Source organism: Carassius gibelio, chromosome A12 (genome assembly GCF_023724105.1).
Source record: "Carassius gibelio isolate Cgi1373 ecotype wild population from Czech Republic chromosome A12, carGib1.2-hapl.c, whole genome shotgun sequence".
Classification (NCBI taxonomy): domain Eukaryota; kingdom Metazoa; phylum Chordata; class Actinopteri; order Cypriniformes; family Cyprinidae; genus Carassius; species Carassius gibelio.
In genome coordinates, this window is record NC_068382.1 from 6,854,943 (window position 1) to 6,880,171 (window position 25,229).

Below are 25,229 nucleotides of genomic sequence, written 5' to 3' on the forward strand. Positions count from 1 at the left end.
TGCTTGAATAAATGCCTGAGATATGAAGTTCAGCGGGCAAAAATCCAAATATGCAGCCTTGACATACACGGTCATGCATTTTGTCCAATTCTCAGGTGTCGCAGGAATCGCTTACTATGGATTTTTGTTCAAGCCGCTCTGGGATTTGTAGATTAGTCTAATCTACTTAGAAATCCCTCTTTAAATCGTTTTGAGGAGAAAAAAGCGAGAAAATTGAAACTGTCCCTTGCTCTGCCAAGCCTAAGGATAGAGATGTCAATGAAAGATCTGCTTTTACTTTGCGCTGTAAAGATGCTTTCTCCGATTAGCCCTGCATACATTGTTCCGTCCTGATCTGATTAGTTTATGCAATTTATCAGCCTTCTAAGAACTTACATTACCTTTCTGATGTTCCTTGAACTTTATTTGAGGACAGAAACGTGAAGAAGGAAAATGAAAAGAGACTTTAGTGGAAATACGGATTCAGTTTCACACAATTCTCACCCAAGATCTGTGTTACAGCGACAATTGAAGTATTTCACCGCAATGTGCATTCTGTCCACACTAAATGATCAATTAAAAGACTGACCGTTTCTTCGCATGTGTCTTTAATACACACTTACTGTATCTATTGAAACAGGTCTTCCATGCGTATTAGAAAAATATCTGGCTTCTGAGAAAACATTGATGTTCCTTGGGTGCAATATGAGGTGTGTGTAATCTGATATATATATAGATAAAACATGAAAAGAGAGGGGAAAAAACAGATTTCTGTGGAAATACAGATTGAATTTCAAATAGTTTTGCCTCAAGATCTGTGCAACAGCAGTGATCGAAGGTTTCCACCGTGGGTTGTGCATTGTGTCCACGCTCAGCCTCACTTTATGACCAATTAAAAGACAGACCTTTTATTTGCAAGGGCCTTTAATACACACTTACTGTATATAATGAGATGGGTCTTCCAGGCATATTGGAAAAAAACATTTGCTTTTCTAAGAATACATGGCTTTTCTGATGTTCCTAGGGTTTAATCTGGGACGCATAACACAAAGAAAGAAAAGAAAACCGGTTACGACTGCGGCACAAAGGCGATCAAAGCTTTCCGCTGCCAAATTGTGCATTTTGTCCGTGATCAGCCTCACTAAATGACTAATTAAAGATGGACCTTTTGTTTGCAAGGGCCTTTAATACACACTTACTGTATTTATTGAAACCGGTCTCGCTGGCATATTGGAAAAAGTCTCATTTGTGTTAATGACTCTGCCTGGTCCAGGGCACCCTGCTGTCCGTGGAGCCGCCCGTTCCCCTCTCTTGTAAAAAGCCATTATAAATCATTGTCACCGCAGTGGAGTGCTATAATGTTCAGCTGAGACTGAAGCCGATGTGTCATAAGTGCTGTGAAATCGAAGCTTGGAGCTCCTCCTAAAGGCCAGAGGGGGAAGTGCGTACGCCGGCAGAGGTTGAGCGGCTCTGTGTTGTAGGTGATAAGTAGCTTGTGGCTATTCCTCTCTTTGACATGTCTGTGCTCTATTGTATCTGACAGGCTGTGGATAAAGACACAGGGAATTACAGTGCCATGCTGTACAGGCTGATTATCCCCCCAACTACTGACGGCAAAGACGGCTTTGTTATTGAGCCCTTCACAGGAGTAATTAAGACAGCCATCATGTACAGAAACATGCGGCGCTCCTACTTTAAATTTGACGTGGTTGCTACCGACGACTTCGGGGCGGGACTCAGCAGCAGTGCTCAAGTGGTGGTACGTATGTGATCCAGAAGCATAAAGTTGAGTGCTTTTGCATTGTTTCCCATTCAAAAGTCAGATTTGTGAACAAATGACTCTTTTTAATGAATCAGTCAGAAAGACTCACTGACAGATCACAAGTTAGCAGTTTGATCCCTTAGTAACTGAATCAGTCAAAAATATAACATTTGACTCACTTAAACATTTAGTTAAAGACCTTTTCAATCCAGACCCCAAATATGATTAATCTTGTGAGACGGACCCTCATCCTAAACTTTAAAAGGCAGCTATATATTTTTTTTTTCATGTAAAAAGACCCAAACTATGCTGTGAAAAATGTATTGATATTATTATAAATATGTGTAAAATATTATTTGTATACACACACACAAACACACACACACACACACATATATGTGTATATATATATATATCAATTCAGAGATTTCTTGTAGAACATCCTAAGCCAGTGCAAAAGAGAAATATTATTATTATTATTATTTTTTTTTTTATTTTTTTTTGTGTGGGAAGAGGGCTCCAGCAGTATTTAAACCCATTAATCAATCTCTCAATAGCACTCAATATCTTGAACCTGCACGTGGCCTGTGAGTTAAAGATGTAGAGGTAGGGGCATCTGTTTAATGCCAGCTAGACCACAATTAATTTACAGAGCTAGAACAATGGAACACAAATGTAGTATATAACAAAAAAAAAAAAAAATTTAATATATATGTGTGTGTGTGTCATGTGTATATATATATTCATTGCCCAGCACTATATATATATATATATATAGAGCGAGAGAGAGAGAGAGATTTGAACTGAAGTATAAATAAATACTTTAAATATTTTCAATTCAACAAAGCATTCTCTTTTTTTCAACAAAAATCTCTTTTTTTTTTGTCAAAAACTACATCTGGCTAAAATTCAGTATGATTATAATCCAGTAAATCACTTCCATCAATACCTCCCAAACCTTGCACAGACATATACCACTTCTATGATCAACATTTTACTCTGTAACATCATGCAGTTTTCATTTATATGCTGTCCATCGCTGATGATCTCATCAATTTTATATGCATCTTTTTACACAAGAGATCGCTCGTTTCTCCATCCAGTTCATCTGTGTTTTTGTTCGGTTGGGAGGTTTTGCATTCATTCAGAAGATGTTTAATAGCGCCTCCAAGTGTATAACAGTGAAAACATCAAAAGCCGTAAAAACTTGTCAATGGCGGGGAAGCGTTGTCTTCTAAATGTTGAGATAACTCATCAATGGCGGGGAAAGAGTTAAGGATGTTTAGATAACTGGAGAACAAGAAAAATACAGATTTTTTTATTATTTTATATTTATTTTATTTTATTTTTTATTTTTTTTTGCAGCATAACAGCACAAGTATATATAAACAAATCTATAAATTGCTGGTCGATATGTGCATTTGCATTTCTTTCTGCGTTACCTTTAACTTATTTCTGTCTCTCAGATTCAATCACAGAAACAGCATACATTTTAAATGTAACACAGTTTAGAGCTTAATAACTTAAATTAGTATACCAACAGGGATATGGCTATTTAACTGAAGTATAAATGAATACTTCAAATATAGTATTTTAGTAAATATTTATAAAATATTTAAGCACCGTTTAGAGCCTTTATGCTACACTATCTTTTTCTCTTCTAGAGATTCTTTTTGTTTTATCTCACAGGTGTCTGTGGTTAATCAACTGGACATGCAGGTGGTCGTGTCCAATGTGTCGCCCACTGTGGTTGAGCAGAACAAGGATCAGCTGATTGGGTAACGCGTTCTATACAAACACACTCTTCATCCTGGTTCATAGTGAGAATTGGTCGCTGAATGAAAGTGTTACCAGAAAAATGTCACACAAGTCATATGAGTCACTTGTATTATGCTTTTAGGATGTTTTATGATATTTTTGGTACTCAGCATCACCCCTCCTAATTTTTTTCCATCATATGGAAACATTTTCAGAATTTCTCCTTTTTGTGTTCCATAGAAGTTTTGGAACAACCCATGTAGATGATGACAAAATATAAATTTTCACTTTTACATCCCTGTTGAGATAGTACAGTGCAAATATGAAATTCATAATATATACAGAGACAGGAACACACTCGCACAACAGAACTCACAGCCCAAAACATCTTCTTCTCTCTTGTCGGGCTTTTTCCCCAGCAAACCTGCTGCTTGTTCCTTTCCTCCAAGTAGAGTCATCATTCCAGCCTCTGTTCTTTTTTGTCCCATGTTCTTATTTCACCTCAGCAGCTGAGATACTGCAGGTAATTGGCTGAGGAGGGCTGGCTGCTCTGAGATGTGAGCTGAGGGGTAATAAAGACACCTACCGGGAGGAAAATTCTGAGGAATACAAGACTGATTTTTTTCTTTTCTTTGAATTGCAAGTATATATTTCACATTTCTGACTTTGTAACTTGCAGTTGCTTGTTAGAAAATCAGAATTGTGAGATATAAACTCACAACTGAGAGAAAAAAAGTCCAAATTGTGAGGAAAAAGTCGCAATTTCCTTTCATGGTTTTGAGAATGTTCTCTGTGTGAAAATAACATTCATTAGTTGTTTGAGAATTCCTTTTGGTGAAAAATGGTGAATAGAACGTCTTCAGTCTGTCAAAAAGTTCTGTTCAATCACTCCTTTTCTGTCTCTCAATGCAGGATTTTAGAGCGCTATGTCCAGGACCAGATTCCGGGAGCTAAAGTTGTTGTGGAGTCGATCGGGCCACGTCGTTTTGGTGAGGGTTATGAACAGGAGGACTACTCAAAATCTGACTTGATGGTTTATGCAATTGACCCACTGACCAACAGAGCTCTCTCAAGACAGGAGCTCTTCAAGTGAGTGCTTTCTCTCATCCAACTTACCCTCACAGACTCCATTTCTGCATTGCTCTTAACCTCCTGACCTTTCCTTCAGACCTAAGCAACTAATATGTGTGTGTGTGTGTGTGTGTGTGTATATATATATATATATATATATATATATATATATATATATATATATATATATACACACACACACACACACACACACACACACACACACACATATATATATATATTTATATATATATATATATATATATATATATATATATATATATATATATATATATATATATATTATTAACTCAATTTCCTGCATACAGAATTATACACACACTTAGTGTTTTATAACATTTCTCATAGCATTATTTAAGTGTATTTTTTGTTTGCCCATTTCTCACCCATGAAGCACAATAAAGCTGATGAACTGTATGTTTATGTTTGTTTAGACATTTTCACATTTTTCATAAAAAATGAGACTCGTGGTTATATCTGTAGCCAGATTGTCTGTTTTGTCACAGTAATTAGCCCGCTCTGACAGCACGGTTTCTAATACTTGTACAAGCAAATCATGAATTGTAGGCTGTCGAATGTGCTTTACTTCTTATTTAGTCAAAATTCAATCCTTTTTTCTCTTTTATTTATATAGCGCTTTATACAATACAGACTGTGTCAAAGCAGCTTTACAGTGTTAAATAGAAAGAAAAAAAGTGTGCTGATAATGCAAGAGGATAATATAAAACAATCAGTTTTTCAGTTAAAGTCAATTCATTGTTGATTCAGTGATTTCATCATCCAGCTTAGTTCAGTTCTCTTCAAATAGTGTCTATGCAATCAAGTCAACAATGTTGCCAGAAACGGTGTCCCAAACTAAGCAAGCCAAGGGTGACAGTTACAAGGAACCAAAACTCCATCATAATGAAATACAATTATCCTCTGGCCAAACGATTCAGTATTTTGTTTTATTTTACTGTCAGCAGGGTGAATGGTACTTAAAAAATGTGCTTTTATAGTAGCCAATGTAGCTATATGATCGACACATTACATTTACGTTATACTAAAAAGTCAGATGACCCATTTTACACTTTATTATAAAAGTTTGGCTCATGAATTTTAATTACATTCGCTCAGTCGATCAGAGATTGCCTGGAAGGAGAGATCTTTATTGCTAGATTTATGTGGCTTGCACTGGAGAAGTAGTCGAATAGCATATGCAAGGGCACATATGTGACTGTTCCTGTGGTTTTTGCAGGTTTTTAGATGGGAAGTTATTGGACATCAATAAGGAGTTCCAGCCCTATCTAGGTCGTGGAGGCCGCATTCTGGAGATCCGCACTCCAGATGTGGTGGAGAGTGTGAAGAAGGCGGTTCAGTCTGTTGGATACACCGAAGGAGCCCTGCTGGCCCTGGCCGTCATCATCATCATGTGCTGTATCCCAGCCATCCTCATCGTCATCATCACGTACCAACAGTGAGTCTCACCACCATAGTCCAGTGTCTCCCAATTCATGAAGACAGCATTTTTGCAAGTGTAATATTGCTATATAATTTCAAATTAATATATAAAAACAAAAACCCATACAGGGATTTATTTAGTTTTTTGCTACAGACACAATGATGTCAGCTTGCACATTGTTAAAACAACAATCACGATATTATCGTAGATGATCAGATTTGCACACCCCTAAGATTTAGTAAAATTAGCCATCAAAAGTCTCTTCTGTTGTGATTCTGTGCATAGTTAGTTTTTAACAGAAATGTTATGGCATAGTGTTTATTTCATGCCCTGTGTGGGATCAGGAAAGATCAGGAAATCTGGAAAGATTACCCAGACTGCAGACTTCTCCACTTAGCAACCAAATAAATAAATGTAAAGTTCATTAAGGTTGAAACATCTTGTTAAAGGTGCTGTAGGGAACTTTTGTAAAAAAATATTTTTCACATATTTATTAAACCTGTCATTATGTCCTGACAGTAGAATATGAGACAGATAATCTGTGATAAAATCAAGCTCCTTTGGCTCCTCCCAGTGGTCCTATTGCCATTTGCAGAAACTCCATCGCTTCCGGTTAAAAACAACCAATCAGAGCTGTGGTCCGTAACTTTGTTTGTGTTCAAAATGTAGAAAAATGTATATAATAAGCGAGTACACCATGAATCCATTTTCCAAACCGTGTTTTTAGCTTGTCCTGAATCACTAGAGTACACCTATAATAAGTGTTTATATTCAGACTATTTTAGATTGCTTCGGGAGTACCGCGGCGGAGTAACCCAGTACCTTTGTGATTCTTCATAGACATAAACAGAGAGAAGTAGTTCCGGCTACGATGTTCTTCCGCAAGACACAAGCAGTTTTGTTTATTAACCGCTAGAGTGTCAAAAGTTACCGACTGCAGCTTTAAGCAGACAGCTTCCCTCTGCTGGGATTTCAGAGGAACATATACACACATTCTCTCTTTTCACATTGGTAACACATTTGAAAACTGTCTGGTCTTTTGTTTATTCAGCATGAAGTTAATAATCAAGGCCATTAGGGAAATATGAGAAACTGTCAAGACTAAATGTGGTTCCAGCTAAGCTATTGCCATATGGCAAACCAGACAATGAGAATTCAGGAATATACCGTAATAACATAATCTGTGAGTGTATATATAAAGAGCCATGGCCAGAAGTTTGGAGAATGACACAAATATAAATTTTCACAAAGTCTGCTGCTACAGTGTTTTTAGATCTTGTTGTCAGATGTCATACTATGGTATACTGAAGTGTAATAAAAATAAATTCATAAGGGTCAAGGGCTTTTATTGACAATTAAAATAAGTTTATGCAAAGACTCAGTATTTGCAGTGTTGACCTTTCTTTTTCAAGACCTTTTTTCAATTTGCCCTGTCAAGCTGTCAATCAGCGTCTGGGCCACATCCTGACTGACGGCAGCCCATTCTTGCATAATCAGTTCTTGGAGTTTGTCAGAATTTGTGGGGTTTTGTTTGTCCACCTGCCTCTTGAGGATTGACCACAAGTTCTCAATAGGATTAAGGTCTGAGGAGTTTACTGGCCATGGTCCCAAAATTTTGATGTTTTGTTACCTGAGCCACTGAGTGCTCTGTTGAAAAGGCATCACCAAACTGTTCTTGGATGTTTATGAGAGGTTGCTCTCGAAGAATGTTTTTGTACCATTCTTTATTCATGGCTGTGTTCAAAATTGTGAGCCCACTCCTTTGGCTGAGAAGCAACCCCACACATGAATGGTCTCAGGGTGCTTTACTGTTCGCATGACACAGGACGGATGGAAGCGTTCACCTTTTCTTCTCCTGACAAGCCTAATTCCGGATGCCCCAAACAATCAGAAAGGGGATTCATCAGAGAAAATGACTTTACCCCAGTCCTCAGCAATCCACTCCCTGTACCTTTTGAAGAAAATCAGTCTGTCCCTGAACTTTTTCCTAGAGAGAAGTGGGTTCTTTGATGCCTTTCTTGACACCAGGCCATCCTCCAAAAGTCTTTACCTCACTGTACATGCAGATGCTCTCACACCCGCCTGCTGCTAATTCTGAGCAAGCTCTGCACTGGTGGTGCCCTGATCCTGCATCTGAATTAACTTTAGGAGACGGTTCTGACACTTGCTGGACTTTCTGGGGTGCCCTGAATCCTTCTTCACAGCAATTGATCCTCTCCCCAAGTTCTTGATGATCAAATAAATGATTGACTTAGGTGCAATCTTACTAGCCGCATTATACTTGCCTGTGAATCCCTTTTTGTGCAAAGCATTGATATCTGCACATGTTTCCTTGCAGGTAACTACAGTTAACAGAGGAAGAACAATGATTTCAAGCACCACCTTCCTTTTGAAGCTTCCAGTCTGGTATTCTTTCTCAATCAGCATGACTAGCCTTGTCCTCATCAACACTTATGCTAATGAGAGAATCACTGACATGATGTCAGCAGGTTCATTTGTGGCAAGGCTGTAATACAGTGGGAATGTTTTGGGGATTAAGTTCATTTTAATGGTGAAGAGGGACTTTGCAATTAGTTGCAATTCATCTGATCACTGATCACTCTTCTGGAGTATATACAAATTGCCATCATAAAAACTGAGGCAGGAGACTTTGTGAAAATTTCTATTTGTGACATTCTCAAAACCTTTGGCCACGGCTGTATGTATACATATACATATATTGCTGATATTTATTTTGTAAGTGCTGTCCATGTTGTTATGAGTCATCGTCTAATATATTTTTTCTTTCCTTTTTTACAACGCACCAACTTCAGATTCAAAGAGTAAGTATCATATTGCATGTGTAATGATATGTTGGTTATATACAGTATCTCAATTATTTCCCTCTCTCAAGCATTATTTAATTCAGTGGTTCTCTGGTGGTTTGGCTTCAAGGCCCAGATTTTACATTGGTTATCAAATAGCAACCCAACACTACTTAAATGGCTCATTGTACAAAAGTTAATGATACAACAATGAAAATCAACAATTGTGATATTAACATAAAAAAAATAATAATAATTGACTTGTTTTTATAGATTGAGTGTTTGATAAAAGTCTCTTGAATTAGAATTATCATGCTCTGAACAGTCAATAATTTTTCAGCACAAAATACATTGTCAGCACTAATGATGTCTTTCCTCACTGTTTGTATCGTCTTGGATTTTTTCTATGCTTTTGTTTGTTTACCTGTCCATGTTGGCATATTTCAAAAAATGACTAGCTTCTATCAAGTGACAGATCAAATACAACCATTTGATTTGACATGCAAGCATTGGTGTCAACAACAAAAAATATGCGAAGCAGTTTCCCCCTTTTAGAAATGCCTCTTTATTTTGCACTCGTGACTATGAAAGATTGTATGGTTAGTTGGATATCATTATTATTCCATTTTATTCCTAGCATTTTTTCTAGCTGTTTGCAACCCACCAGTTGAGAACCACTGATCTAATTCGTTGTATCTGAGAAAATTATAAATCTAAATGTCTACAGCTAAATGTCCAGGGAAAGATAAAGGCTTGTTGATTTCCAAGGACCAGAACAAAAGTGCTATAGAATAGCTTTTGTTCCCTAAGCTGTTAGATCTCCCAAGGATATAAAGTTGATTCCAACATCCTTGTAAAATTGCACTTTGAAAGAAAAGATCAAAACTAAATTATTTAAAAGCATTCGAAGCATTTTTTTAAGGACAGCATGCTATGGAATTACAAACTCAAACCACTTCACAGGCACTGATTACATAAACATAACCATCACACTCTCAACTATTACCTTAGCATGCTATACATAAAAAAAAGATAAATTCTATTTTTTCCAAATTCAGATTCAGTAAACATAGTTCTTGTATCCCAAATTAGGTTTTTGATCTATGAGTGCATTTATCATTTATGGATCTTTAATAATATAAGATATTGCTTTTATTTTGCTCCACTTGTTGACTTCATCATCTAAAGACGGCAGGCAGAGTGTGCAAAAGCAGCCAGGATCCAAATGGTGCTTCCCACTGGCAAATCTGGAGGAGCTGCCACCAACAATCTGTATGAAGAACTCGGCGACAGCACCATGTAAGTTTTATATATTCTGCACTTTATACAGTTCTTGTCAATGTTTTCAAGCACTGACTGATGCAGAATATTGATACATATTGGGTTTTACAAGTTACGATTACTTAAATTAAAATTGCATTAGTTGCATTCCATTAGATTCAATTTCATTATTTTTTACTATACAATTGTAGGGCCTTTCATATACTCCTAGTGGTGTGGAAGGATAAGTAAAAATAATAATAATTAATTAATTCCTAGACAGCTTTGGTGCATTTGGTGCATTTGGTGGAAGTTGTGGCCTAGTGGTTAGCGAATCTGACTCCTAATCCTAGGGTAGTGGGTTCAAGTCTGGGGCTGGCAATACCATGACTGAGGTGCCCTTGAGCAAGGCACTGAACCCCCAACTGCTCCCTGGGCACCGCAGCATAAATGGCTGCCCACTACTCTGGGTGTGTGTGTGTGTGTGTGTGTTCACTGCTGTGTGTGTGCACTTTGGATGGGTTAAATGCAGAGCACGAATTCTGAGTATGGGTCACCATACTTGGCTGTATGTCACTTCACTCACTTAATTAGTTTATGTGAGTATTTTCTACCCTCTTTCTGACCCTTAAACTAGCTTATTTTCCACTGCAATTTTGATTTTATCATGATGATCTTTAATAACATGTTTTCTTTTATTGTCATAATTATGACTGAACAGGCAATGTGTTAAGACTGAACAAGTTTTCAGTTTAAATGAGGACCATAACATGGACAAGTATATTGTGCTAATATTTGTGATGATACATCTTAATTCAAAAACATCAAGTAAAGTTTTTCATTATTAGAACTCTTAGACAGCTATCTTGCTAATTTCACTCATATAATTAGTTTTTTCCTCCTGTCTCTCTTTCTCATTTCTTGGATATCAGATCTAAGTAAGTAGGCAATCATCTGTGTATCAACTAGTAGACAAAGTAGTTTAAATTAGACAATATACTGTAAGTAAGGTATAGTTGTATTTGTGATGGATTCTCAGAGAGATGTTGAATAGTTGTGTAGCACTGTTATCTTGATTAGTATTGATATTTGTTTGGAACTGTGTTAGCAGCCTTCAGTGAAAACTTGTTTTGGGTGTTTGCCTTGGATTTGGTTAGCTCTTTGCTCCTAGTACAGTAGTCAAACCAAGCAGGTGCTATTCGTAGTTGGCTTCCCTCCTACTTCCCTGTCTTTCTTGCTGTTCACATTCTCTGTTAAGTCAATCTTTGTCTCTTTTTGCGGTTTATGCTGAAAGCAGGACTAAGAGGTGTGTTCTGAAGGATGGCGATCGTCAGCGTCTCATTAGCTCATTTGCCTCCCGTGCCATCACTGCTCACAAGCTGTCCACCGCTAATGGGGTCCTGCTCAACAACTTGCCTAAGTCAGAAAGCAATATCACCTTTCTCTCAGATGAGAATCCTCTTACTACAACGAACCCTCTGTACCATGATGATGGCACCCTTAGCAGCCCTGAGAACCAAAATCAGAGGTATCACCTGGGCATGTATTCACCCAACATGAGTGGTCTAAGAAGGTCCATCCTGCGCTTCCCATCTGCAGGCTCAGGTCATGCCTGGACTTTACCCTCAAGGTTACACAAGTGGGAGAACAATGATGCCCTACGGAGTAGGAGGGTGGTGATGGATCCAGATCAGTGGGAGCTGCAGCTGCTGAATTCCGACCTTAAGGACAGTAAGGAGATGATTGATGGGTTTGATGGGTTTGTGGATGAAGATCAAGAGCCCAAATTGACAGTAAAAGAGCAGGCACGGCAGTTTGAGCAGCAGGCCTTTCAGGATATGAGGCAGAAGCAAGGCCAGGACTCACGTGGGTCACTCTCTTCTGAAATTATTCTCTCTGTTTTCGAGACCCCGCAGTCTTCAGTCATGGGGCATAACAGCAGACCCCCATCAATAATAATTACCCAGAGTGACGGAACACCTCCACCCAGTCACAAGCCAACCCCGCCAGTGCTGCGGAAGTACAGCAGAATGACTACCTATCCTGATGTGGAGTCTTACGAGGTCAATGTGGAGATCATCCCAGACCCACCAGATGTACCTGCTCCAACACCCCCACCGCCTCCACCTCCGTCTAGTCCCCCACCACCTCCACCTCCCTCCAGTTCCCCACCCCAATCCACTCCTGTTCCTCCATCGCCACCAGATCCTCCCCATCCAGCCCCTCCTCCTCCTCCCCCCCTTCCCTTATCACCAGACCTGTCCTGTTCCATGTCTCATTCTCCATTTGTCCTTCCTCCTCTTCCCTTGGTCACATCCCTCCGACCAGTGTCCTTACGCCCCACACCACCTCCACCGCCATCCGAGCCAGAGCCTCCAAAGAGGGAACTCAAAGGGATCCTTAAGAACATCCAGAACATAGCAGATATAGAGAAATCCATTGCCAACATGTGCAGTCAAATAGACAAAAAGCAGCGCCCGCCAAAGATTGTCCCCAAAACACAAGTGTCTGTTGAACCAGAGGCTGGTTTGTCAGAGGCGAAGCCTGTACAGGAAAAACAATCACCAGAGACCAATCCAAACATGAACTTACTAGTGGAGGAGCTGGAGAAACGCTTTCCTTCTCAGTCCACTATCCTGTGACACTCTCTTTGTCCATGTTGCTTTTAGAGGTGGTTCACACAGGATCCATTCTAGCATTACAGCATTTTAACAGAGCACAGCAGAACTAACAATAAACAAGGCATTCTTGTTGCTCAAACAGTAGAGTATGGTGCAAGAAACACCAGCACGAGAATATGTCCTGTGTGAACGGCCCCTTAGACTATAGATACATTTTTGTCTTCTTTTTGTCTTATCATTGTGTTTCATCTTACTGTGTAACAAAATCAAATCAAAATCACTGAATGCATCAAGAAGTGCTGCATGGAGTATGAAATCTCGGTGCTCTCGGTGCTCTTTGTTTCTATGGGATAGTATATATTTAAGGACAAGAACTCCAAGGCACTCGAATTGTAGTGAAAAGTTAAAAAGCCTTTATTGCATCACTGGCTTTATACGTTAAAACTCTTGTCACCCTGATGAAGGCATGTAAGCCGCAACGCGTAGATGTACCGCTCACCAAAAGAGTTTTAATGTATAAAGGCAGTGATGCCATAAAGGCTTTTTAACTTTTCACTACAATTCGAGTGCCTTGGAGTTCTTGTCCGAAACAAAATCAAGTGTTTGTGCTTTTACAGTTTTTGTATTTTTTATCTGTTTTGCGATCTGTTTATCTGTTTTGCGTGTTTTATTATTTAGTTGAGATAAACCATTCGTACAAGCATTTTATTTTATTCCTTCAACCTGTTTTAGTACACAAAACACTATTACTTACTCATAGAAATTATCCTGTTTATATGCCCTAATGTTGGACTGTATGTAACTGTCACTGGATGGGATAAATGTCATCTATAAAGCTTTTCTCTGAGGTACACTGCATGCGCTCACCTCTAATTTTTGTTTCTTTTCTTATTTTTCCCTTTTTTGTTAATTGTGTTATTATTGCCTCTGTAATCACATTTACACTGTCTACCAGTTTTCACCATTTATTAATTCAGACTAAATTACTAAAAATATCAGATCTCTGCATTATGTCTTAGATGCAGGAAGAGTGCTGTGTAGCTCAAATACAGTCAAGCCATTGCTTTGATTTAACATGAAAGAGGAAAATACTATTTTTAATGCAAAAATGGCAAAATGCAGCACTTCAAAACGCGTTGGTCTTCGTTGTCTGAACCCTGTATCACTACGATCAATTATTTTTTTTTTAAGTACAGCTGTTATAGACATTTTGTCTCTCTCAGTGCACGAATTCACATTGAACTGTTTTTGCTAGGTTTGCAAATTGTCTGTGCTAGAAAGGACCAAAAAAGCACGGAAGAGAAACAAGTTTGTTCTAATGTTAAATGGCTCTTTGGTACATGACTCTGCACACATTAGGAGGTTTGAGATGCAACTCAGTCGTCAAATTGCTTGTAATTACCGGCTAAATCAATTTAGTGCAAGAGTGTTTGTGTGTGTGTGAGAGAGCTTGTCTGATTGGCAACATGTCCTCCACTTACTCTTTTAAAAAGAAACACTGCATTCAATTCAGAAAATGTCCTCCTAATCGTGGCTTTAATTGTTATGAATCTTATGGATAGATACCACAACATTACATCAGATTATTGTCGACCCACAGCAGTACACATCTATACCATGTAGTTTTTGTGCTGTAGCTTATTCAAAAGTGTCTCAATCACCTGAAAATTGACCATGTTCTGTTTCTGTAATACCTGCACCTTCTATTTACAGTGGGGTAGCACTGTATTAGCATAACGCCGATATTATGGTTATAGGCTTTGTTTTAAATCTCTTAACCCTAAAAGCCATGAATTCAGACCCTTAATATAGACTCCATTCAAACTTTTTTTGTAGATCACCTCAGTGTGGTGTGTGCTATATTTTTTGGTGTTATTAAAAAAATCTATCATTTACAATCAATGTTCAGTATTCACAAACCATGTCATTGCAATATTTGCCATTCGAATTCCTATTTTGTCTTTACACTTAATCTTGGATAATATTTCAAACTTTTTACTTTACTATCATTCAAGCACTGTTTTTACTTTCAACATTTCTTTGCAAGATAGCCCACATCATGCCATGCTTTCCCATCTCGTATCATGATTTGTGTTTCTAATCTGTAGTGCCATGTTCCATTAGGACTAGCATTGCCATAATTGGATATTTACAGTGTTAGGAAACAAACAAACAAACAAACATCTTTATGGAAATCAGAGGGAAGAGGGAACCTCTCTGTGCATTAAAATTAGCTCAGTCAAACAAGATCCATCTGTCACTAATACTGTCTGTTTAGTCAACATTTCAAACACAGGCAAAGCAGATGGCAAAAGTCAAAAGTGCAGTGCAGAAAAGAATGCATGTCTAAAACTAGTGCACAAATGAATTCAGTTTGTTTGATTACAAAAGAATAAGGTGATAACATGTTTAATCACATATTTATGTTATTAATCTTCATAAAGTATCTGTGATCTGCAGCTCTATGTAAAACACTTTTTTAACATTTTAACTACTAATTATTTGTAATATTAATGATTAATACATTACTTTTTGTATATTTATTTCTATGTTACGAAAACAATGGTAGCATTTTTGCTCATGTAATACCTTCCTTTATATGTTTTCAGTGGTGGTATTGGTTGCCATTCATTTTAACTAACATACTTAACGTACAATAGAGCATGCTAGCTAATGGTAAATTATTTTTAATCTATAATTATTTTGTGCGACCTTGCAGGTAATTTAGAAAGATGATCAAATAATTAATATAGCACAGTAGGTTTAATTTAGCCTTTTGGCGAGTTTCCTTTTGGGGAAAAAAAAGATGGAAATGCCACTGCAGTTGTACCTTGACCTTGTTATACCTATATAACATAATTAGTATTTCATCACATAGTTTAATTATAATTATATATCATGTAATATATCATATTTCATTCATGGAATGACACATCATTACACTTGCAAACACACTCACAGAGAGAAAAGTCAACAAAATAAAAGTCCCTTGAAAGTCGCATATTATCGTTAAGAGATAAATCTTCATTTGAATCCCTCATTATGCCCACATCAGGGAAGAATTGCTGTAATTTGCTCTTGCTGATCTGCTGCCTGGAGAGAATTTTAATTTTCTACGCTTTCAATGAAATGGTCCTGGTACTTAGGAAATGCTGGCCCACCTCCATATAATCTCTCTATACCCCTAACACACCTGATAAACTGTAATCAAATGTGGTTGTTGTTGTCTTTTTTTTTTTTTTTTTTTTAGGTTGTCTTTGCATGCCAAGCATTGCCACACATGATAATGTCTAATGTCATTAGAGGCTTGAGGGTTTTAACATTCATCTGAGTGATAAACAGTGTGCCACTTGTCCTTGCCCAGAAACAGAGCCTAGTTTTCTCCTCTGTGGCCATGTCATTGTCTTATTGTCTGCTTTGAATCAGTGGCGTTAACACAGATTCATCATGCCATGAGGCCTTTGAGCTTCACTGCCCAGATTCCTCGCCCAGACTCCTAAACTAATGTCCTCTAAACTAAAATCCCATACTTAAAAATAATATACATAAATTAAAAATTAAATATATAAAGGAATCATTTGCCCAAAAATAAATAAAAACATGCTGAAAATGTACTCACCACCCAATATGTAATTTCTTCATTGGAACCGATTTGGAGAAATTTACCTTTACACCAATGCTTACCAATGGATCCTCTGCAGTGAATGGGTGCCGTCAGAATGAGAATACAAACAGCTGCTAAAAACATCACAATAATCCAATTAACATATTGCAAAGACAAAAGCTCTGTGTCCTTTATCCATAATATTGTTTTGTCCAGGGAAAAAGTAATCTCGTTTGAATCAGAAGATAAATATGCAAAGATCAAGCACCAATTACAAGCAAAAACAGTCCAAAATAGTTCTAAACAAATATGTCTTGTGCATTATAGTGATGTTTTTTTATCAGCTCTTTGCACTCTCATTCTGACGGCACCCATTCAATGCAGAGGATCCATTGGTGTGCAAGTTTTTGGGTGAATTATACTCATAGTAAGTTATGCTTTCCATATCAGACTACTATATGTCTGCATATTTATCAACACGTACACGTTCAGTTCCTCACAGTTCTGTATTATTTATCAGAGTTTTGCAAAAACGTAATGGACATTGTCTTCGAAACGTCATCTCAAGGAAATGCTGTTTCATCTCATGCCTTTAAATCTGCTAAACATTCAAATACTTTGTCATATCTGACAGTCCAGTTTGAGAAGAAGAATTAAAACATTTTCTACATATGAAATAGCAAGGTTTTATTGTAATGTTCTTACTTTATTTCCATGCTGTTATCTCTTCACAGGAGAGGCTACGGGCAGCAGGAGGTATGTATTTTATTTTCTTTGGAATTCCATAGTTTGAATGATGTCTCATCTTGAGAGAGTTGTATTGGCCATCATTTTTATCAGTTGATGTTATTTGATAGGGAAAGTGATGAGAGAGGAAATAAGTATTTGTCAAGATCCCATCTTTAAAATTGCTGAAGCCTAGGTCTGTCAGTTTGGACAATGACTCGCTGATTACATTTCTTAAATAGTTTTGTTCTTAGGAAGTTTGATTTTATGAATTCCAAAGTGTTTAAATAAAGCCATAGGCACAGCTCTCTGAGTGGCTTATTGGTTGTATAAAACAGTAGCAACAGCAATATGATCAAGAAATAGTTGCGTTTAAATACAGTTCATTTTAACAGCTCTCTGGAATCCTTGATTCTAGTTGGTCAATCACAGAATGCTGTGGTTAAGTATCTTTTTTATTTTTATATTGACATTAAAATGTGTAATTAACCAGTTTTCCATGTTGTTCCAGATTTTATGAATAGCTCTGAAACAGTATTTTTCCACACTTTTCCACACTAATTGATTTATCAGCGTAACATGCTTGGAAAGCTGGATTAAAAGATTACAAGATTGATCAGAATGTGTTCTTTGAGAGTATATCTGATCTTTTGTTTTTCTCAATTGTATCTTTGATGCCATTTCCAAAGCCCTAAAACTTTATTTCCAGGTTTAAATTCAGATTTTATTTTCAGTTGCTGATTTTTAGTGCAATCACAGACTTGTGGACCCAACTGTATTTATTTTATATCTTCTATTATTCACTTTCACACAGATTAAAACATTGTATATTCCTCTTTTTCTCTCTGTTTCTGCACTGTTTCTCTGCTGAATGCTGTTCAGCAACAGCAGTTGCTTCGGCCCTCTCTCTTGAGACCAGAGGTAGAGAATCTCACATTTTATACTCGCAGCAACTTTCTGTTGCGCTGAACATGTTGTAGTACATATTTGAATGAACATGAATGTGTAGGCACAATACGGTAATAACTATTTTGTTTTATGGCCAAATAGCTTTGAAATGAATAAATACAGAAATGTATTTTTCCCCCTTTGAAATGGGCAGCTATTTCGTCTGATTTCTCTAAGGATTTTTGCCTAAAACAGTGTGCTCTTTGCCTTATAACTCTTTGTTCTGCTGACAGGAACTCTCTATGGAGTCTGGTATCGACCCGGGACAGGACTATTATACACAGGATTACTATAATTATGACCATGGGTGAGTGTGCATTCATTAGTCGAAATGTGCGGCTGGCCCAAATCAAATTTGTCAGCTATGTGTTGGACCAGCTGCATTTAATCATTTTGTAAGATTTCTAGGACTATTTTATATGGTTTTCAGATGGTGAATCTCGTCAATTTTCTCTAAACATTGTGGGCCACCTGTTTGTGTCTTTTTGAACGTAATAGCAATAAATATTTATTGATGCTTGTGCAAGGTGAGCTGTCCATATGGAACCCAATCCAGAAAAAAAAAAGGTATTAAAAATCCATGGCCCCTCGAGGGAAGTGATGGCAACCACAGACTATCAAAGCTATTTGAGAAAAACTGAATGCTGGCCAAGTTATACAGTAGGTCATACAGATGTGATGAGTAGCAGTCCCCTGCTGTATACTAAATTGGTCTTCAATGTATCCATCTATTCTCAATAAATCCAAATGAAAACCTCCATGGCTACAAGCTAGTGAGGATCAATATAATCCTGACTTTCAGCCCATTTCCTGTTAAATTGGCCGCCAAAGCTGCATTTGGATTCATAGAGCCTGCTGCTCCCTAAGAATACTCAAAGTCCTTAATGAAGGTCTGTTTTGACCTTTTCCACACAGTGTTATGAAGAGGTTCTGCTGCTTAATCTGCCTTTTATTTCTCTGTTCCTGAACATTCTTAAAGTTTTAGTTTTGATTTAGGGGACAGTAGGTACAAGGTTTTTGCCCATTTATTCATAAATGTTTGCATTGGTGTGTGTGTGTGTGTGTGTGTGTGTGTGTTTGAGGTAAATGCAATGATCCTGTATACTTGTCTTTTAGCTATGACTTGCCTCAGTATGGGAGTCGTCGGAAGCTGATCTCTCCAACAGGGGTGTATGATGAATATGGAGAAGTAATTATGGAAGATGACGGCAGCTACTACTACAGCCCACACGAATCCGAGGGAGAGGTATTGCATTTGAATTATTTCTGTTTTCTTAATTTAACCCAATAAAACATTTAGTATTTTTAGTATTTTTCAATAAAGTCAGTTTTATATCTAAAGCAAGGATGGGCAATTCCCGTCCTGGAGGGTTCAGGTTTTGCTTGGTCCATAACTGGATATTACAGGCAGGTGCGTTTGATTGTGGATGAAGTTAAACTCTGCAGGACCAGAGGGACTCTGGTCCCTCAAGGACCAGAAAAGTGAAAGTTGGTAACCCATACTCCGAATTGGTGCTATGAGTAGTTGATAGCCATGAAACTCTATTGGCGCTGCAATTGGTTCATTCAAAATTACGTTCAGTCAGCTTTTAATTATAATTATTGTGTGCCTATTAACTTCTAATTACAATTATTGTGTGCCTATAAACCAGATACATTCCATGCTCACCACACCTGCATGCAATGTGTATCTGTATTTTCCGCACTATAAGGCGCACTGGATTATAAGGCACACCTTCAATGAATGACCTAATTAAGAACTGTTTTCAGAAATAGGGCGCACCGGATTATAAGGCGCATAGAATAGAAGATACTGCAGTCAAACATTTGACTGGGTTTGCATTATGCATCAACTAGATGGTGCTGTGCTAAAGGGAATGTCAACATTTTGACAGCACTCTGGATTATAAGGCGCACTGTCGTTTTTTGAGAAAATTAAAGGCTTATAAGTGCGCCCTATAGTACAGAAATGACGGTACTAGCCCACCACTTCCCCAGCACCACCTGTCTAGATCTGCTATGGGGATCTTTTTCTCTCTCTAGCAGCAGCATGTTTCCTTTTATTTATGATCTGTGCATTTAGCCAAAGCAAGTCTACTTGCTTCACAGAAGCAGCATAGCAGATCTAGTCTGCCAAGACCAAACCTAATTTTATCAATAATGTAATAATAATCATGTAATGATATATGATGCAAAATGTCCAGTAAATCATTGACTTCACTTTGGATGGTCAACGGCCAATGGGGTTAAAGTTAATGCATTTGCAAGTAACATGGTAATGAGGGTAAGGTTTTACCATAAGTGACACTTCTCTCAGACATGACATGAGTCATGTGAAGTCACAAAGATGATAGGTGATCTGAATTGTTGATTAGATATTCTGAATATTAAAAATCCTGGACTAATATCATTGTAATAGGTTGCGAGACAAGGCAGAAGGCCAGCTCCCCCTCCAAGCAAGGCTCCACCACGAAGGCCCCTTAGACTTGCTTTTGGAGACCAACCTCCAAGGCTTGAGCAACACCTGCCTGGACCAGTAGAAGGCATTACACACCCTTACAGCTCAAAGGCTGAAAGTACACTCAAAGCATCTATAAAACTCGGCCAAATGTTTGACAAAAGATCCGGCCCAGTTCCAGCTCCATTCCACCTTCCATGGAAGAACAACAGAATATTTCCAATTGTAGTTCCTGAGGAAAAAGGAGGAAGTACTGATGAGCCCAAAGCAATCACCATGCAACATTCAAACAATGTAGAGAGTGGCGTGGTCATTAATGGCAGCTATTTCCAGACTAAAGAAGCCATGCCTTCAGCAAAGACTAGACTTGGCAAAGTTTTAAGTCAGATGAACATCTTTAAAACATTGCCGACTCAGAAGAACTCCATGAGTAGCATTAGTGGGACTGTAGATCATGGACGTAATAGAAACATCCCAGTCTCTTGGTCACTCAGTGAGTCAGAGAGGGAATCGCAGAGAATCCCTGGAGATAGTGTGGAAAGTCAACAAGAAAGAGTTAGGAGCAAGGAAGGCATCATTCAACAGTCTTACACTGGAAGTTCCATGTCATTCACACCTTATCATCCATACAGACTCCAAGAGGGGGCACATATGAGTAGTTTAGACTCAGACGATGATCAAGAACAGAGTCCTGTTGATTCAGACAGGGAGAGCCAAACAAAAACTCAGCTAGATGACACTGAAATAGAGTCGAAGACAGAATCAGATTCTGAACAAGACACAGAGACTGAGAAAGAAACGGAGACAGAACAAGAGTCAGACACAGAGAGAACATCAGAGACAGAGAACGAGTCAATCTCAGAGGATGGCAGCAGTGGAAAAGAAAGTGTCAAATCAGAGGATAGTGGAACAGTATCATCTGTCAGATCTTCTCAGTCCAGACAGAGTAGCACAACATCCCAGAAGTCAGTAACCTCCACCTACAAAAGAAAGAGTTGCAGATCATCTTTAGAACCTGAGACGACATCCACCCACATGAAAGCATTAGAAGAGACCATCCTAAAGGAGGATGAGGACAGTCAGGAAGAAAATGGGCAGATGGGAGAAGGTCAAAGTAAGGATCCCAGGTCTAGGTCTAAAAGCAGTACTTCTCTGGAGAGTAGACATGACTTGAATTTCCACAGCATGAGCAGATTCTCTACGACAAGCAGTAATGTAGCAAAGGCTTTAGAGATCGACAAACTCTCTCCTATAGATGAGAATGAAGAAAGGGAAATGTCTCCAGAGAGAGGTGGTAGTCCGGGTCATAGTTCAAGCTCTTCGGATGGAGCAAGAAACCTTGAAGTAGACGGGGAGGATGAGGAGTCTAATTCAGACGCAAATGAGACTGTCGGTTCCTCCTGAATTATATGCTGATATTTTCAGTAAGACTGGCCATTGCCTTTATTTCTTGTGTTGAACTTTTTATCGGCCTTTTGAATGTCTTCCTCTGGTTGGAGTTCTTATTATTATTTTTTTCTCACTGAGCACATCTTGGCATTTCACCTTAACCTTTGCTGAATAACATGCATGCTATTTCATCTCTAGTCTTACCTTTAGAGGTCACCCTTCAAAAGTTTAGATTAGCAGTTAATATTCAGATCAAAATTAGGTTAGTTTTTGTTGTTTTCAAAAAAAAATCCTGTAATCCAATGGCATTTGGTCCTTGAGCACATTACTTTTAATGAGCTCGCGAAGGGACATTAAGTGTGAGTTTGGCTGTTTTTCTTTCTTATGACAAGCAGTGGCGGTCCGATAGGGAATTTTCTTTCATCAAGCCTGCCTTATTTATAGTATTCTGTAAGAATTCTCTTGATAATTAACACATTATAATCTTTCTGACTTCCAAACCAATATTTGTTAATATATATATATATATATATATATATATATATATATATATATATATATAAAAATAGAACAAATCAAGCAGTGGCATCTACAAACATTTATATATAGAGCCCTGCCATATAAATAGCAAAACAGATCTTTTTACATTACATGCATCTTTTATGCCCACAATTAAGAAATCGATGAAAACAACAGTTAATAACATATCTTTAGCTGTGCATTTTTTAGAAGACTTTCCTCATCGGACAGATCACCACTGTGGTGTGCTGTGTAAAATTGAAGTCTGTTATTATGTAAGTCATCTTACACAACTGTTTTCTTGTTTGTTTTCAGTATGGTAGAAAAAAGAGGATCAAGCTTATCGTAGACCGAGAATACGAGACCAGTTCAACTGGAGAAGAAAGTGCACCTGATTCACACAGGAACCGTCTATCTAATGTGAACAGCCACAGCAACATTAATGGGAGCATATACTTGGCCCAGAATGGCTCAATAATCCGGACACGACGGGTCGCGCACACCAACAACATCAAGCTCAACTCTCCAGTACGACTGGGAAAGCACTTTAAGAAACTGGACAAACTTGCTGTTACACATGAAGAGCGAATTCCGTTAAACACCCCCATAATCACAGGCACCTCAGTCGGTGAACAGAACCTCACAACCAGGCCTTCCAGTGGGTCCCTGGCCTCCAGCATTACAGGCCCAGAGAGTATAGCTTCAAAATCAAACGTGGTGAAAGGTGGGGGTGAAAGAACACAAAATGGCGATGAACAAGAGTCCACATTGGACAATCAGGAGGTGAGGGATCCTTTAGGATCACATAGTGACCGCACCCAGTCAGATGAGGAGGAGCTCTGGATGGGGCCTTGGAATAACCTGCACATTCCAATGACAAAACTGTGACTTCTAACACGCAGATACTCTTATTGTCTTAAAGAACTTGAGGGAAAAAAATAATAATCTGCAGCATAAAATTATAAAATTGCACTTTTATTCAGTATTATATTTGCTTTTCCGTGGCCCTGAACAATGAGCTTTTTGTTGCATTCATAAGTACCTTAAAAATCAAACATGTTTCTGGCCCTTTGATTGTTGCTCATTAATATTTAATTTTTATTTTTTTTATTTAGTACAGATGCATTGTATTCTTTCATAATCTTTTTTTGTGCTTTTTATAGTTTAAAAGGCAAAATCAAATGTCTGCTGAAGTGTATTTTTGGTAAATGGTCATCAGTGAAAATAATTGTAATGAATTTATTGTGCACTTATGCACTGTACATTTGCATAATGCCACAGTCATTTGAATGGACTTGCACCAGAGTTTAAAGTTCAATATTTTTGTGCTTTTTTTATACCAAGTTATATCAAAAAAACAAAATTATTCGGTATATGCATATATATATATATATATATATATATATATATATATATATATATATATATATATATATATATATATATATATATATATATTAGTACAGACCAAAAGTTTGGAAACAATGTGTTTGAAAGAAGTTGATTAAATAAATACAGGCTTGATGAGCAGAAGAAACTTCTTTCAAAGACATAAAAAATGTTAACGTTTCCAAACTATATATATATATATATATATATATATATATATATATATATATATATATATATATATATATATATATATATATATATATGCAAGGCAAAAACTGCTCTCATTGTGCACCCTTTGAATATTTGACTGTTTCTACAGGGCAGAGAATCAGGCACATGAAATAAACATTCCTGGTAGAAAAATGTTTTAATTTATCCTTATTTTCATCAATATACTAAAAAGAGAAAACATCACTTTTACTGCTTGAAGTTTCACCATTATCATATTTGGTTGAAACATAATATTGCAAGTTACTATATGATATTATCATACTATATGTGCTTCTGCACTATTCTATGTGGATGAATCTGAAAACTGAAAACTGAAAACTTTTTTTTTCAATGTTCTTATATCAGAGCAGATCTGACAAGCTTCACCAAGAACACTGATAGAAAGAAGAAAATCCTACAAGACAATATTTTATATGAGCTAGTAGCACATCCACTGCCAAAATAGCAAGACCATATTAATTCTTTAAAGGCATGATATGTAAAATCTGGTTTGATGTACTATAGTAATAATTATAGAATGGGAAACTAGAAAAGATAAAATCTTTCATGTGTCTATGATAAAACTTTGATAAGAATTAACCAAAACCCAAGGTCAGTTCACTGGCTGGTCATCTTGGCAAAATAACACACTTCAACTTGGCAGAAGTAGAGTAACACGGCTCAACTACATCTATATTGAATCCAACTACATGAAGGCATTTTAGTAATCAGGATATTACACAAACATTGGATTTGCACATCTGATAAACAACATTTTAGTGTTGTTGTGCCAGGCTGGAGTTCTGTGAAAGTGAACTGTGATGAACACTGTCAAGCACCAAAAATGACACCACGAGTTACAATAAAAGTAAGCCCATATGACTCGTGCGATGCATTTACAATGTTTTCTGAAGTAATATGATGGTTTTGTGTGAGAAACGGGCGCTTAAATTCCCACCTCATTTTTCCGAGCACGTGTTTTTCTCGTCTTTGCCACTAGTTGGCATAAGCGTTGTTTGAAGAATCAAACCACTATTTCATACTCCCCTGTTGCAGCCAAAGGTTTTCCCACTAGATGGCACGAGACTCATATTTATGCAATTTAAACATCTGACAAAGACTATATAACTTCTAAACATGTCTTAGTAATTTTAAATAACTGTCTTTGATTTAAGAAACATGTCTGTTCCTGTCAGTGAACTAGCTCACTTCAGCTGGCACACATAGCGTCATGTGCCTGAAAACTCGTCAGTCTATAGTTATGAA

The 25,229-nt window shown here is 37.5% G+C and overlaps 1 protein-coding gene across 1 annotated transcript in view; it reads left to right on the top strand.

The window, feature by feature from the left end:
• LOC128024990 (protocadherin-15-like) overlaps window positions 1–22,347 on the top strand; it is a 194,818-nt gene extending 172,471 nt beyond the window's left edge. Inside the window, exons 28-38 of the mRNA XM_052610923.1 lie at window positions 1,523–1,738; window positions 3,431–3,519; window positions 4,412–4,588; window positions 5,829–6,047; window positions 8,846–8,854; window positions 10,025–10,135; window positions 17,056–17,077; window positions 17,930–17,968; window positions 18,229–18,302; window positions 19,112–19,241; window positions 20,415–22,347. Coding sequence (XP_052466883.1) covers window positions 1,523–1,738; window positions 3,431–3,519; window positions 4,412–4,588; window positions 5,829–6,047; window positions 8,846–8,854; window positions 10,025–10,135; window positions 17,056–17,077; window positions 17,930–17,968; window positions 18,229–18,302; window positions 19,112–19,241; window positions 20,415–21,857 — 2,529 coding nt within the window. The 3' untranslated portion in view covers window positions 21,858–22,347. The remainder of the gene's footprint in view (window positions 1–1,522; window positions 1,739–3,430; window positions 3,520–4,411; window positions 4,589–5,828; window positions 6,048–8,845; window positions 8,855–10,024; window positions 10,136–17,055; window positions 17,078–17,929; window positions 17,969–18,228; window positions 18,303–19,111; window positions 19,242–20,414) is intronic.
• Window positions 22,348–25,229: the final 2,882 nt, after the last annotated feature.